Genomic DNA, 14201 nt, shown 5'->3' on the forward strand with positions numbered 1-14201 from the left:
TATATACACCGATTTATTGCATGGACCACAGTATTATATTGCATCTGATAGGTAAGCAACGATGTAAACTAAAAGATGTAGTTTTTCAGATCAATTAACAGCGAAAAGTGACAAGATGGGGAAGCTCATATAGTATTATTTTATGTTCCGTGCTCTCTTCCTGACCTTTTGATTTTTGTGGGAATAAAAATAATAAACACAAGTCTTTGGATCCCTAACTACAATAGTTATTTAAATCACACATTTTTGTTTTTGTTTTGTTTTTTGTTTTTTGAGGATAAACGATAATTAAACATTTGTGTTGATTACAAAGGATATAGTCTAAATCACAGCTGTTGTTTTCAGCAGATTCAAATCTTAAATGATAACAAATATATATATATATATATATATATATATATATATAACATAATGGAATAATTTGATCTACGGAGTGCCTCCAAAGTGTTTATTTTCATCAAAATCAAAGTTACATGTGAAAGGGTTTGCAAATTCTTATTGGGCTGCATGTCCTTATACAAGATGATCAGTGACTGGTTATAGTATATTCATTAGTGACTCATTAGTTTCATGGAAATCAAAAAAGCAGTGCGCAGTGCCTAGGTCTTTAGTACAGGTAGAATATAGGGCTATGGCTATGGCTATGGCTACATGTGAGATAGTTTGGCTATTACAATTTCTAAAAGACATTGGAGTTCAACACAATAGAGAAGCTTAATTTGTTGTTCTGTGATAGTCAGGCTGCATTACATATTGGATCAAATCCAGTATTCCATGAAAGGACCAAGCATATCGAGATTAATTGTCATGTAGTAAGGGATAAGGTGCTTGAAAAGGTCATCAAGTTAATTCATGTTAGAACACATTGTCAACTTGCTGATTTACTAACCAAGGCACTTAGTTTCAATAAATTTTCAAGTTTGGTTTGTAAAATGGGGATGATCAATATTAATTCTACAGTTTCCCTTAAGGGGGAGTATCAGAGATTCAAAGTGCAAGGAAGAATCATGAGAAGCATGAAGACAACTTGACAGAATCAGCAACAAGGAAAGCTACAGTTGAAGAAAGAAGGAAAGGCAACAGAGAAACGACAGTAGCTTAAGGGATTAAACTGTGTGTAGCTTTGTTTTGTATTTATCAATTGAGTAGTGAGTTATGACACGCGAGAAAGGTTGTTAATATGTATTTTCACACATGTGAGGTTAGTTAGTTTTTCACGTTAGCAGTTAGTTTTCTTCTCTGTTTTAGCTTCTCTTTTTTTTTTTTTTTGATAGGACTGTTTTAGCTTCTCTGATTATATATAAGCTGTACATTTTCAGATTAATTCAATTGAGAATGTTTTTCCTCAATTTACTGATATGGAGTGAAATGGCTTAAGGCTTTTAAGTTTTTAACCCCACAATTTAACTAGCTGGCACACTGTTTAGTAAAAGAGTCTTTGCAGTCTTTTAATGCTAAAAGTTTTTAAATGCTCGAATATAAAGAAAAAACCCTACCCTAATGTGCCAAACATGTGATTTACCTTAATTTAAATTATCCAAAAAAATTTAAATAAAAAAATTGATAGTTGTTGTCGTTTCTTGTCTTTTTATTATTAGGTGTAAATGCACTTTTAGTCTCTACATTTTGACCCGATTCTATTTTGGTCCTTACATTTTATTTTTACCACTTTTAGTCTCTAAACCAATGAACGCATGACATTTAAGTCTTTACCGTCACCCAACTAACAGAAAATGCTGACATGACTGACGGCACAGTAAAATAATTATTAAAAAATCTATTTTGACATTAAAAATTGTCACGTCAGCGTTTAAATTAATTTTAATTAAATAAAAAAAATTAAAAACAACAAAACTGTTTCTTTTTTAAAATTTTCGGATCTGAAACTGATTTTTGTGTGTTTGAAACTCGTCGCCTCTAGAAACTTGCTTTCAGATCTGAAACTCATCGCCTCTGGAAAGCTCGTCAAGGTGAAAAACTCGTTCAAGCTCACTCCTGCCACTCCGGTGAAGAAGTCCTCAACCGTTTCTGCTCTGGCGAAGCCTAAGTCCGTTGCAAAGCTAAAGGCAACCAAAGTGGCTCCCAAGGCAAAGAAAGTTTCAACCAAGCCAAAGGCAAAGGCAAAGGCAAAAGCCACAGCGTCTGTGAAGCCTAAGGCAAAGTCCATGGCTACGAAGCCATAGCCAAAGCCAAAGATGAAGGTTGCAACAAAGGCAAAACCAGTCGCAAAGCCAAAGGCGAAGGTGGCGAGGACTTCAACAAGAACAACTCCGTCAAAGAAGGTGGCACTGGCAAAGAAAGCACCGAAGCCGAAGAGCGTGAAGTCTCCAGTGGCAAAGAAGAAAGCTCTGGCAAGCGTGAAGTTAGGGTCTGGTTCCATCTCAGTGGAAGAGAGTTTTGTGTTGTGTTGTGGTTTGTTTTGTTTCTACTGGGGTTTGGGACTTGAATCTCTGTTAGATGTTAGAAGTTAGAATGCTAACAACAAAGATTTCATCTTAGAAGACATGAGATTGACGAGTTTAATTTTCATTGTGATTTGGGTTCTGTGTTTTGTATATTATCGAAAATTTTAGAAAAGATTTTGTTTTTCAGAAAAATTTTAGAATAGATTTTGTTTCTTGTTGGGGTTCAAGTTATTTGAACACAATAATGTCTGTTGTTGGTGTTGCTTTGGGTCTGATTCGCAAAGAATCATTGAATTCTACCAGGCATTATCGAAGCGAGGAAGGATCCATTCTTGTATACCTTACTGTTGCAGGGTTTGTTGTTGTTGTTGGTCTGATCGGTGTGGGTTTGTTGTTGTTGTTTTGGGTGTGGTTCAGTTTGATCTATTTTGATGTTGTTGATGTTCACGTTCTTTGATGTTCATGTTCTTGATTCTGGGTTTGTTGGTTTGGGTGTGATTCAGTCTGATCTATTTTGTTGTTGTTGATGTTCATGTTCTTGATTCTGGGTTTGATGTTCATGTTCATGCTCTAGATTCTGGGTTTGTTGTTGTTGATGTTCATGTTCAATTTTTTGTTTTATTTTTGTTTTTATTTTTTATTTAATTAAAATTAATTCAAACGCTGACGTGGCAATTTTTTAATGGCAAAATAGATTTTTTAATTATTATTTTATTGTGCTGTTAGTCATGTCAGCATTTTCTGTTAGTTAGGTGACAATAAGGACTTAAATGTCACACGTTAATTGGTTTAGGACTAAAAGTGGTAAAAATAAAATATAGAGACTAAAAGTGTATTTACGCCTTATTATTATTATTAGTTTGTTTATGTTCAAAGTGATTTCTACTATCAGCATTCGGTGTTTCATTCTCATACCAAGGATTTGGAATGTGAGTCTGGCAACAAATTGGAGCATGTGTGTTTAGTATTGTATGGATTTGCATTGGATCTCGCATAAGATCACACATGTTAAGAAAATCTCTGAGTTACACAGTGCTTAGAGACGGCTCATTTGTGAATAGCTCTTTTAAGTATCCTCTAAAATTGACTAAGTAAAGTTCTCATACCCCTTTTATAAATGATATCAACAACATGTTGGTAACGTGGTGTGGAAGTCTGAAATATTTGAATGAAGGAAATTACAATAGCTCATACTAAGGATCCAAGATGTGAGCCCATGCGGCCCATCTCGATCAAGTAGTTGTCTCAAACTTGCTTACCATGCATCTTCTTCATTTTTTTTATATTTTTTATGTTTTAAGACTTACCACTTTACAAAAACTATTTGTCGATTATATAAAATAACACAACAACAATAAATAAAATGTTTGAGAAAATTTATGAACATGAGAGAGTTTAGACACAGCACATGCACGTTTGATCAAGATCAAATGCTTATTATTTATTTTATTAAATTATTGAGATGATATGCCTACTTGATTATAATCTGTGGGAAGTTATTTTCTGCATCCACAGTTTCTTTCCTTGGGTATACCTTTAATTCCTGTATATATATATGGTTTTGCCCATGTCATTCGTTGCACAAACAGTGGCACTATTCTTCTCCTTCTGTATATATAAATGACATTCATGGACCTATAAATCACATTGAATAATAGAGGAGGCTCTACATCCTTGTAAATCACATTGAATAATATAGAAATTATTTAAAGAGATCTTTTCTGTGGCAGAGAAATTTTATGCAAAAACTGACACTTGTTTTATAAATAAATAGAACCTCACTCCCAGAAAATAATCATTTTGGCATTCCATTAATCAGGTGACTCATTAATCATTATCTCTTGACTTGTGTTTTCATTTCAATCTTCAATCCAAAACATACCTTTGCTGAGAACCGAGTCAAGGTGGTGATCAGCCCCCAAACCCAATTTTACTTTCCTTTAAGATGCAATGCAAGTTCAAGTTGTTCAAGGCGGACGATTCCCTGCAAGAAAAGCTGTTGCTTTTTCCTCCTTCACCAATGCACAAACTTTTCCCCTAAAACTAGTGAGGAAATTATACTTTCACCGCCTCAAAGTATTGATGTAATGCCCCAAATTGATTAAATATTAATTAAATATGTGTTGAGTGGGCATTTAATAGTCTTACATCAGGTATATATTGAGGTGATCTAAATTTTATTAACCATTACAAAGAGCCTTAATTGTAATTAGATTAGTCATTTTGAAATATAATATAAATGTAATTAGTGCTTTTCTCTGAATCGTTATAAATGTTAACAAAGTAAACCAATATCCTTATGTGGACTAGCAACCTTACACACTACTGCACTAAATGAATTTTGACAATGATTGGAGCTGAATACACCATTATTTTCTTCTTACATTTTTTTTTTTTTTGGGTCAATAATTTGATAGTTAAGGAAGTTGGGAATTTAAACCTTGGATTTCTCCACTCAAAACACCAATATATTTCAATTGAGTTACAATGCTTTTGGTGAATACATCATTGTTTGCTGTTAATGAAACTATTGTCCATTATTAATTGGATGATAATAAAAATTCTGAACACAAGACAATTTACAAATGTAAAATCTTTATATAATATTGGTGAAATTACAGGGATCAAAAACCAATTGAACGAAAAAAGAACCAAAAAATAAGAATGCACAGTAATGATTGTCAGTATTTCACATAATAAAATGTGTTCACAATTTGGCCGAAGACTATCGATTTTCTATACAAGATTAGTTTGCAATGGGTGTGACAACCACCGGGGCCTCTACTTTAAGAAAGCAAGTACCTTGTACTTTTGTACATGTGACATTACTTGCATTTCTTTTTGATGAGGACATTGAAGGGATAGTGTTCCACTTTCCTACTCACGTCACATTACAATGGTTGTAATTAGGCTCCTCATCGCATTCCCACATAAACTTTTATACCAATAAATCTAGGATATACCCAATTTTATATTCAATTTCACAACATGTAGACAAGGTCAATTGTGAGAAGTCTAGATTATTTGTCCACTAATGTTTACTGTTTATCACTTATTATTTACCATTAACCATCGACTAATTCAGTATGTTGTAAAATTGAGTGTAAAATTAGATATGTTTTCCTCTTAATTTTGATTATATCCTCTTTTGTCATGAACAAATGTTCAATAACGAGAATTTAACATGTAAACATATCTTACCCTTCTCCAATTCCAGCCTTGCTCCAGTGACTAACCAATACCCAGGACTATCCTGTGGACCTCTACATAACTGTGACATATCTATAAATTTTAGAAGCTTTTGTGCTTGTACTGACACTGGAGGCCCTGTAGGAAACACACCAGAATCCACCACCACAGCTGGTTGTTTCTCTTTCAACGGGCTGCCCGAAATTGAAGTACTTATAGCAGAGAAAAGACTGGACTTTTGGGAAAACCCAGAAGATACTTGTGTCCAACTTGATTGCACAATGAAAGCATCCGACACCTTAGAGAACAAGAGCCTAAGATGAAGGACATTTTTTGAGTCGTGTTTCTTTACAAGAAGTTGAGCTCCTGTAACAATAAAGGCAACATCTTCGTTAGAGGTCCAACCAGGGTCATATGTAACTGGCGCTGTGCATATATGGGAAAACTTTTTTCTCTGTATTGCTTCAAAGTATCGATCATCGGCAATATCTTCTGATCCTCGCCATATTGATGTTTCATCTATCTTGTTATCAAGCATCATTGGAGTATTTGATAGATGTTGCAAATGTATGGCCAACCTGAGATACAGGTCATTTCTAATCAATATCAAGTATGGGATCACAAAAATTTTCATAACCACTAAATTGGTAATCTATTATTGATTCTCATATAAGATCATCACCATTTATCATTCATCATTAAAAAATTATCATCTTTAACTTTTGTGAAAATTGATATAACTTACTATTGAGTTATTGAGAAGGAAAATGAATTTCAAGCTAACATTTACATTTACCTGTTGCATTTCATGCCCTCTAGATACAAGCGCATTCCTGTGACAGGTCTCTTCCCTACGGTAACCTATTGAGTCATGGCATACCAATTAGATTCCTAGTTATGGAGCTGGTGTCTCATGCGCCAGGCACATGAGAGATTTTTCCCCTAGTTATATGATATGTAAAATTAATTGACAATAATATTGCACGTGAAGGAAGAAAGTACCTGACTAGGGTTTACATATAGCTTAGGACCCATCAAGTTAAAGTGGAGGATCGATGATGGAGCAGCCCTATTTGTGACAGAAGACAGTGGGAGGTCGTTGTGAATGGGAGCCCAAATCTTGTGTGATTGGAAGTCAAGAAAGTACTGTAAATCACTGATAGGAGGTTTATCTACAGCCAAAAATAAAGGACAAGAATTAGATGAACAACAGAAGGAAAAACGAAAAGGGGAAAAATGAACAAGAAATGAAAGCTACAAAGTTCAAGAAATCATTAATTATCAATTAGTATTATTGTATTACAGGAAAAAAATATGAAGAAGAAGGTTCGTGGTGTTTTAAGATGGTAAAGAACCTATTATCATGGTTTTAAAAACCAAAACCATCAAAGAACCAGAAAAAGAACCAGTTCTCGATTTAACCTTGTTCTTGACCGGCAATTTTGATCGAACAGATTCTAGGTCCGGTTCTCAGTTCAATTGATTGAATTGGCTTGTCCAATTTTTAAAATAGTGCCTATTATTGTACAACAAGGTCATGGGCTAAACATAATAACTTTGTTTAATTGGTATGGCATTCAAATGAATTCCTTATAATTTTCCAATTAGTGGCACGGCAAGCTGTGGCACAATGGTACCTCCGATAGTCCATCTACTTGTAACATGTGTCCCATTTGTTTGTTACCCAAATTGATCAGTTGGCTAGTGACCGATTTTGATGGTAGTGATTGTAAGTGGTAGGTGGAGTTCTTCAAAACCCTACGTATTTGAGCCGAGTATCAGTTTTCCTACACAAAAATTCGACACAACCAACCAACTTGGTGGAGGCATTCGAGGAGGTTCTAGATCTAGTAGAGATCTAGAGATCTCCACCTAGATTTGGCGGAGAAATAAAAATATCCTCCCCTTGCCAATCATCGTCGCCCATCACATGTCCCCCATTTTTTATCTCGATTGCACCCAACCACAACACATGGAAGTTTTAACATTTAACGTGATCAGGTTGAGCATCAACCTAACTCAACTTGATCCATGACATGTCAAGATATTACTATCTTGTGCATTCTCTAAACATCTTTTTTGTTTAGGCTAAAAACAAAAAACAAAAACAAAAACAAAAAGACTTCTTTTTTTAAATAGTAAATCTAAACCGCAACAAATTTTACTACTAAGGTGACATACACTAATAATGTAGTTAGGGTAATTCATGTGGCAAGTGATATTACAATAATTACAATCTACCATCTCAATAATTGTGAAATAATTAGTGTGTCTAAATCATATTTTTTAATAAGAAAATACTAACTCAAGTGGTTTGGATAATATTAAGTTGATCGTGCATAAAATAATGTACTGTCCAACTTCCCTATGAGATCTATATCGGTTAGGCCCAGATTTTCTGGACTGTGGGCCTGTGGCCTTTTCAGTTTAATAACCCAAAATGTAGGGTTTGCTTTAAAAGGAAGATTGATAGAGAGTTGAAGACTTACAACGAAGATAGAGGTTGATGGCATGGGATAAAAAACCTTTGCCAGGAACACCTCTAAGGAGAGAAGTTATGGGGATGAAGTTGAACTGAATTGCGTCTGGCATTGATGGAACTGTTGGAAGCCACTCGCAATGGCTTGAGACCGATGGATCACCTCCCTTCTTATAACATATAACAGTGATTCCCTGAAAAAGCCATCTACTTCAATGTTAATATTATGATTAATTGATAATATAATCCAGCGTTATATAGAAAAGCAATGACATATTGGTAGTTTATTTTTACTGCAAAGATGATGAGGTATTAACCAGTTGAACTACCATTTTCTTGGCAATTAGTACTATTCCAATAACATAATAAATAAATATTTGTGTAAATTTTTCATGGGTAGTGACGCAAAATATTATAATATTTATTTAGTAAAATAGTATGGTATTTCTAACATTGTTACTTGTTATAGCGAAATGTACCTAGTACCCAGAAACAGGTATTGTCTCGTTAGTGCTAAAAAGCATTTATGATTTGGTTTTTTTTTTTTCGTGATCAAATTAATTAATAATGTAGTTTGGTGATTCTTGTACAATCACTATTCATGTATTCACCATTGTTTTGAAACATTATTAAATGATATTCGTGGAATAACTGGACCTACATCTTTGGTATTGACGGAAGAGAAGCTATTGAAAGCAACAGGTTGGCGAACAAACACATTGAAAGCCTGCGGTGCCTGCAATTAGTTCAAGAAAATTATTGTGTAAGCACCCATTTTGATGAGATTAAATAAGTTCAAAACCGAAACAAAAACAAAATGAAATTGATGAGATGATAAGGTTCTATGGGAGGGAGACAAAAATTAGAACCTTCTCTTTAGTTTTGGAGTTCAGCGGGGTGAAATTGCATGTCCCAGTAAACAGCTGATCTCCAAGCTCATCCAAATGATTTTTGAGCTCTGTTGGCCCCAACTCCGAAGATGTATCTTGCTTAACTAACACGACATCTTGCCCACCAATGCTCAACCCCACAATTATGTGGGTCCCATATTTCTCAATGAATCTGTGAAAATTTATTAAAATTAAACAATAAAATAAAAATATTAACTATCAAAATTTAGATAATTAAATGTAAGCAAAGGAAACCATATATGCATTCCACCCTATAGATAATTATGTAAAGGATACCATGCATTGTACCTTATTGTGGCCAACCTATCCAGTTAAGTAGCCCTTCCACATTCTAATTAAGCTGTCTTGTATTAAACATGTTGTATGTGTCGTTTTAGGAATTACATTGCTTTACCAGCAAGGCCGGCTCAATGTTATAAGTCATTGATGCAACCACCTAAGGCCCCAAGTGAAAAAAAGGCCACTAAATTTTAACCAATAGTATTAATTAAGCCAAAATATTAACCAATAAATAAAATAATATTTTCTTATCAAATGAAAAACAAACAAAAAAGAAAAAGAAATGCTGTGTCCACAACATTTTTCACAACATTTTTACAAAAAATCTTAATAGCAGATTGTTAAAGGTTGTTATTGATAACAAAAAAATAATTTTAGTGGTAGGTTCAACTAGAAAACAAGAAGCAACTTAACACCTAAGATTTTTCATGAAAAATATTCTGAATGTAACACTTCTAAAAGAAAGAAGAAAAGAAAGAAAGCAATTCACACAAAAAAACACAACGTTTTTTACAATAGTCAAGTTAGCAAACTTTTACTAGTTTTCAATTAAATTCACTACTGACATTACTCTTTTACTCACTACTATCAATCTGCTACATCAATAAATGTAAAAAGTTTTGTCAATTTTTTTTGTGTTTATAAACTTTTAAAAAAAAATTACTTGGTTCATGTTGATTAATAATAATTTTATATATAAAACAAGATAATCAATGTTCACCTTAGGCCCCCAAATGCATCAAGCCACCCCTGTTTACCAGTTTGGAGGGAAAAGTTCAAAAAAGAAAAGCGTGTTTAGCAGCTCAGTTATCCAACATATAAGTTAAACCAGCGTTGCTCTAACAATGATTCTCAAAACCTCATGAGATTTTGGGTTCAAAACCCATAACCAATAATTTGAAACCACCTTGCCTCAAGAAATCCTTCCATATAATTATCCGTTGAGAGAATAGTCAAACTCTTAAATAACTCTAAAAACTTACATTTAAGAAAAGAAAGAAAAAAAAAAAGTTTACTAAGGTTTAAAACATGACTACCCTTCAATAGCTAGAGTTCACTCCAAATTTTTTTAAAATGACACTATTCTACTAGTTTGGAGGGAAGAGCTCCAAAAAGAAAATCATATTTAGCATCTCATCAGTAATCAAACATATAAATTAAATTAGGATGTAAATCTCAAAGAATTGACCTAGTCAAAGGTTCATAAAATTCATGAAATTTTAGATTCAAAACTCATAACCAATACTTTGGAACCACTCCCAAGAAATCTTTCCTTGTAATTATTTGGTGTGTACTTAAGAGAATAGTCAAACTCTTGAATAAGTGTGACCACTCACATTAGAAAAGATGATGACGAAGAAAAAAAAAAGACTAGGACTTAAACAGAGAGAGAGAGAGAGTTTTTTTTCTTTATGACATTTTGGAAATTTGGCAAATGAATTATGTCCAATATTTAAATTGATTGTGACCAAACAGCAGCCAACGGAAAAGAATATCTCTAGGGGGAAAGGATTGTAATTTTGCACTCCAATTAATCCGCATCCTATCCACGATAGTGACACAGCATTTGAAATTTTAGTTCTCTCCATTTTTCCTTAATTTTAGTTCAATTCCAATTATGTCCCTAAAATTATGTTAGGTCCGTTTCAGCATAAAACAATATTCTAAAAGCAAATTATTCAGCAAAAAAAAAATATTCTAAAAACAAATTTAAAACAACTTTGTGAAACCAAAATCATTTTTAATGACCCATTTCTCAAAATAATAATAACAATGACCCAGACAAACACATTTTTTGGGTTACAGCCTCAAGAGAAAAGAAAATATCCCAATTTTTCATTCTCCAAAATGAGCTTAATTGTGTATTCGCCATTCACACACAGTGTTGAGGTGGCAAAACTTAATTGAAAATTCAATGAATTAAAATAATAAGATTGCACATAACTCAAGCTCTAGTTTATTGAAAATGAGCTCCTTGGCAATGTTACAACTTTTACAAGTTCCAATTTCATCGAGCCGGCTTACAATCCATGTTGAAATAATCTTAAAAGTCAATGATTTTCATATTGCACATTTTCTCTCTACAGCTTTTTTTTTTTTTTTTGAAAGCATTATCTCTCTACAGCTTAATAAAGCATAAACTAAACAAAGAGCCAACTAATAAGCCTATAATTTTTCTATTAAATATGAATAAAATCCTAGTGACTGTCTACATTAGACTTTTTTTTAATTAATCATTTTTCTATTTGGGTGACCAACTCTCTCTACATTCCAAACGTTTTTCCAACTCAAACACCTCCAAACTGTAGATGTTCTATCTCAATTTTATGCTTTTATATGATGTAAACAAAGATCATACAACCTGTCCAGACAGCTAATTCCTAACGTGGTTGATAATTATTGACATTTTACTAAACTACTATGGACTAATTCTAATTTATAATTAATAATTATTGGTCAAACAAGAAAAATATCTACGTTACTGATAGAAGTTTAAAAATTGTGTGTACCAAATGATTAGCCACGCTATTATTTTTATTATTATTTGATCATTATGACTAGCATGACTATGAGATGTCTTATTGACATGGTCTCTATGAATGGTTTCGTCTATTTCTCTGCCTATCTCATATGTCAAGAAGATTCATCAAAATGTGTAATTTTCTTTCCGTGTTTACAAAGAAAAATGAATTAAAAGATTAGGTGTGTTTAGAAGTCAAAAAAAGCACACAAAGTAATAAGTTTTATGACACAATATATTCCAATTATTAAAGTTATAAATTATATTTAGTGTACAATAAAAGTGATGTAAGTAGTAATCTCAATAAAAATGATGTTGTATTCATCATAATATGTTACATCAATAAGTTATGAAAAATGTTATGATATTCACTGTATTTGTAGTATTGTTGTTAGAAAAGTCAACATAGAATAGTGTGTTTTTGTATTATAAGTTTTGAAAATCATTCTTTTTCCTTTGTGTGTTTGTTTGATTATTTCTCAAAAAATAAAAATATAAATAAGAGAGAGAGAGAGAGAGAGAGAGAGAGAGAGAGAGAGAATGTCGACATAGAACAAAATCAAAGAGCCCTTTTGGTTCTCATTTAAAAAAATAAATAAAAGGAAGAGCCCTTTTGGTTTAAAATTAACTATAAAAAAAGTAGGACTTGAAGTATTCTATAAAAAAAAAATGTCCAAGAAATTAATATAATGACTAAACAAAAAGTTTATATATATTGTCGCAATCTCTTGATAAAAACTCCATATCCTAAGTTTCGAATATGATACTCGCTCACTATTCATCTGTATGATTTTTTTTTTTTTAATTATTCAGTCAGATTCTCAACTTAGTTGAATAATAGAGCCTAAATTGCAAAATGCAAATACACTATCTAAATTCTAAACTTTCACCCACTTGACGGAGAATGGTACTTTGTATGGGCCCAATGGTATTTGCCGAGTGGCGTTTTGTCCAACTTTGAACCAGTTTTTGTCGCTATTGGTAAGCAAAGTAAAGATACATGCCTAATTATTAAGGAGCCAACCAAAAAACAAATATGTGAACGGGTTCAGAATTGGGTTCATGAAAAATTCCAGTCCGACCGCTAAATATTCGTGTTTTGACCCAAGTTTTGGTTCGAATTTCCACCATCTTTCATTTACAATTCGTTGTTCTCTTTGTCTGAAAACAAACATTTCTTTGTTCTTTTTTCTCATGGTCATTGCTCCTACTTGGAAAAAGTATTTCAATTTAATTACTTTATACGTTAAAAAGTAAAAGCAGAACAAAAGCATTGAATCTTAAAAAGCTAAAAAAAAGTAGTGAACCAAATCCAGCAAATTTGCATGTGAGGGATAAGACATATGTCAGTTCCGTGTCATCTTCCGAGTAAAATTTACACGGAAAATAAACCAAACTTCAAATTAACACTGTATGCTAAATAATACGTACGTTACCTTGCAAGAGCACAAGGATCCCATGTCGTCGGAACTGCATCACGAACTTCATCGGAGAGAACAAGTGGGTATCGATCAATATGAACATTGAATAGTATGATAAAGAAACCATCAAGACCCAAGAACTTAGTATTGCCTGCATCAGCTGCCCACGAACCACTTTGGAAACCAAACATGGCATTGAAAGTACCCGATGGGATTTTCCCAGGAACTTTAGAACTTTGGTTGAAAAATTCTGACATCTACACCATCAACCACAATAACAACAATGATAAAATTAGCAAAATTCATGCTTTCTTTTTTCTTTTTCTTTTTTTGTTCTTATTGGTTAATTATAAGAATGGTAATAAGAATATATGTATACCTGATTGAAGCTGAGGATGTCAGATTGATATCTAGTTCGATCGCCTTTGTCACATTTGATATCAATTGAGACATCATTGAAGGTGCCAAAACCAGGGACTTGAAGTTGTGTTTTTTGTGATTCATTGAGACAGACCAATCTTCCTTTGCCTTTGCAATAATTGAGCCTGAAATCTGAAGTTAAGTCGAATCCTCTTCCTAAGCTGTTTAGAGCTCTCTTCACTATTTCTTCACCCATATCTCTCTCTGTCTCTCTCTCTCTTCCTTTAGTGTTTGTTTAGGTGGCAATAATATAGGTGAACGATGGGAAGAGAATAAGGTTGTGATTGGACATTGTCAAGAATTTGTACGTTTTCAATTTTTATTTATTATATCTTGGTAAGTATGTTTCAATAGAGAATGTGAAAACGTACCAAAAGTCTAGGAAGTTTCATTGGTTATATGATTTTATCAGGTTAACTTTGACCGTATCCGATGTCTCTTTCTATTAATTGTTTTGGTTACGGCTATTTGGTGTCAATTTGTAAGACTTGTTTAACTTTGATGTTTGAGTCTTTCCAACTTTCAATAGAGGGAATCCATTCCATGGACACAAAACTCTTGTACCACAGTTTTTTG

General features: G+C 33.1%; 1 protein-coding gene across 1 annotated transcript; it reads right to left on the minus strand.

Moving 5' to 3' along the window:
- Positions 1-5502: 5502 nt before the first annotated feature.
- On the minus strand, positions 5503-13902 carry LOC142627277 (MACPF domain-containing protein At1g14780). The gene is made up of 8 exons (XM_075801102.1): positions 13585-13902; positions 13221-13462; positions 8943-9135; positions 8735-8809; positions 8084-8267; positions 6597-6766; positions 6391-6455; positions 5503-6172 (listed from the first exon to the last, which is right to left on the minus strand). Exons 1-8 carry the CDS (start codon positions 13819-13821, stop codon positions 5557-5559), a joined length of 1782 nt encoding a protein of 593 aa, XP_075657217.1. The 5' UTR covers positions 13822-13902; the 3' UTR covers positions 5503-5556.
- Positions 13903-14201: the final 299 nt, after the last annotated feature.

This window comes from Castanea sativa, chromosome 3 (genome assembly GCF_040712315.1).
Source record: "Castanea sativa cultivar Marrone di Chiusa Pesio chromosome 3, ASM4071231v1".
In the NCBI taxonomy this organism is placed as follows: domain Eukaryota; kingdom Viridiplantae; phylum Streptophyta; class Magnoliopsida; order Fagales; family Fagaceae; genus Castanea; species Castanea sativa.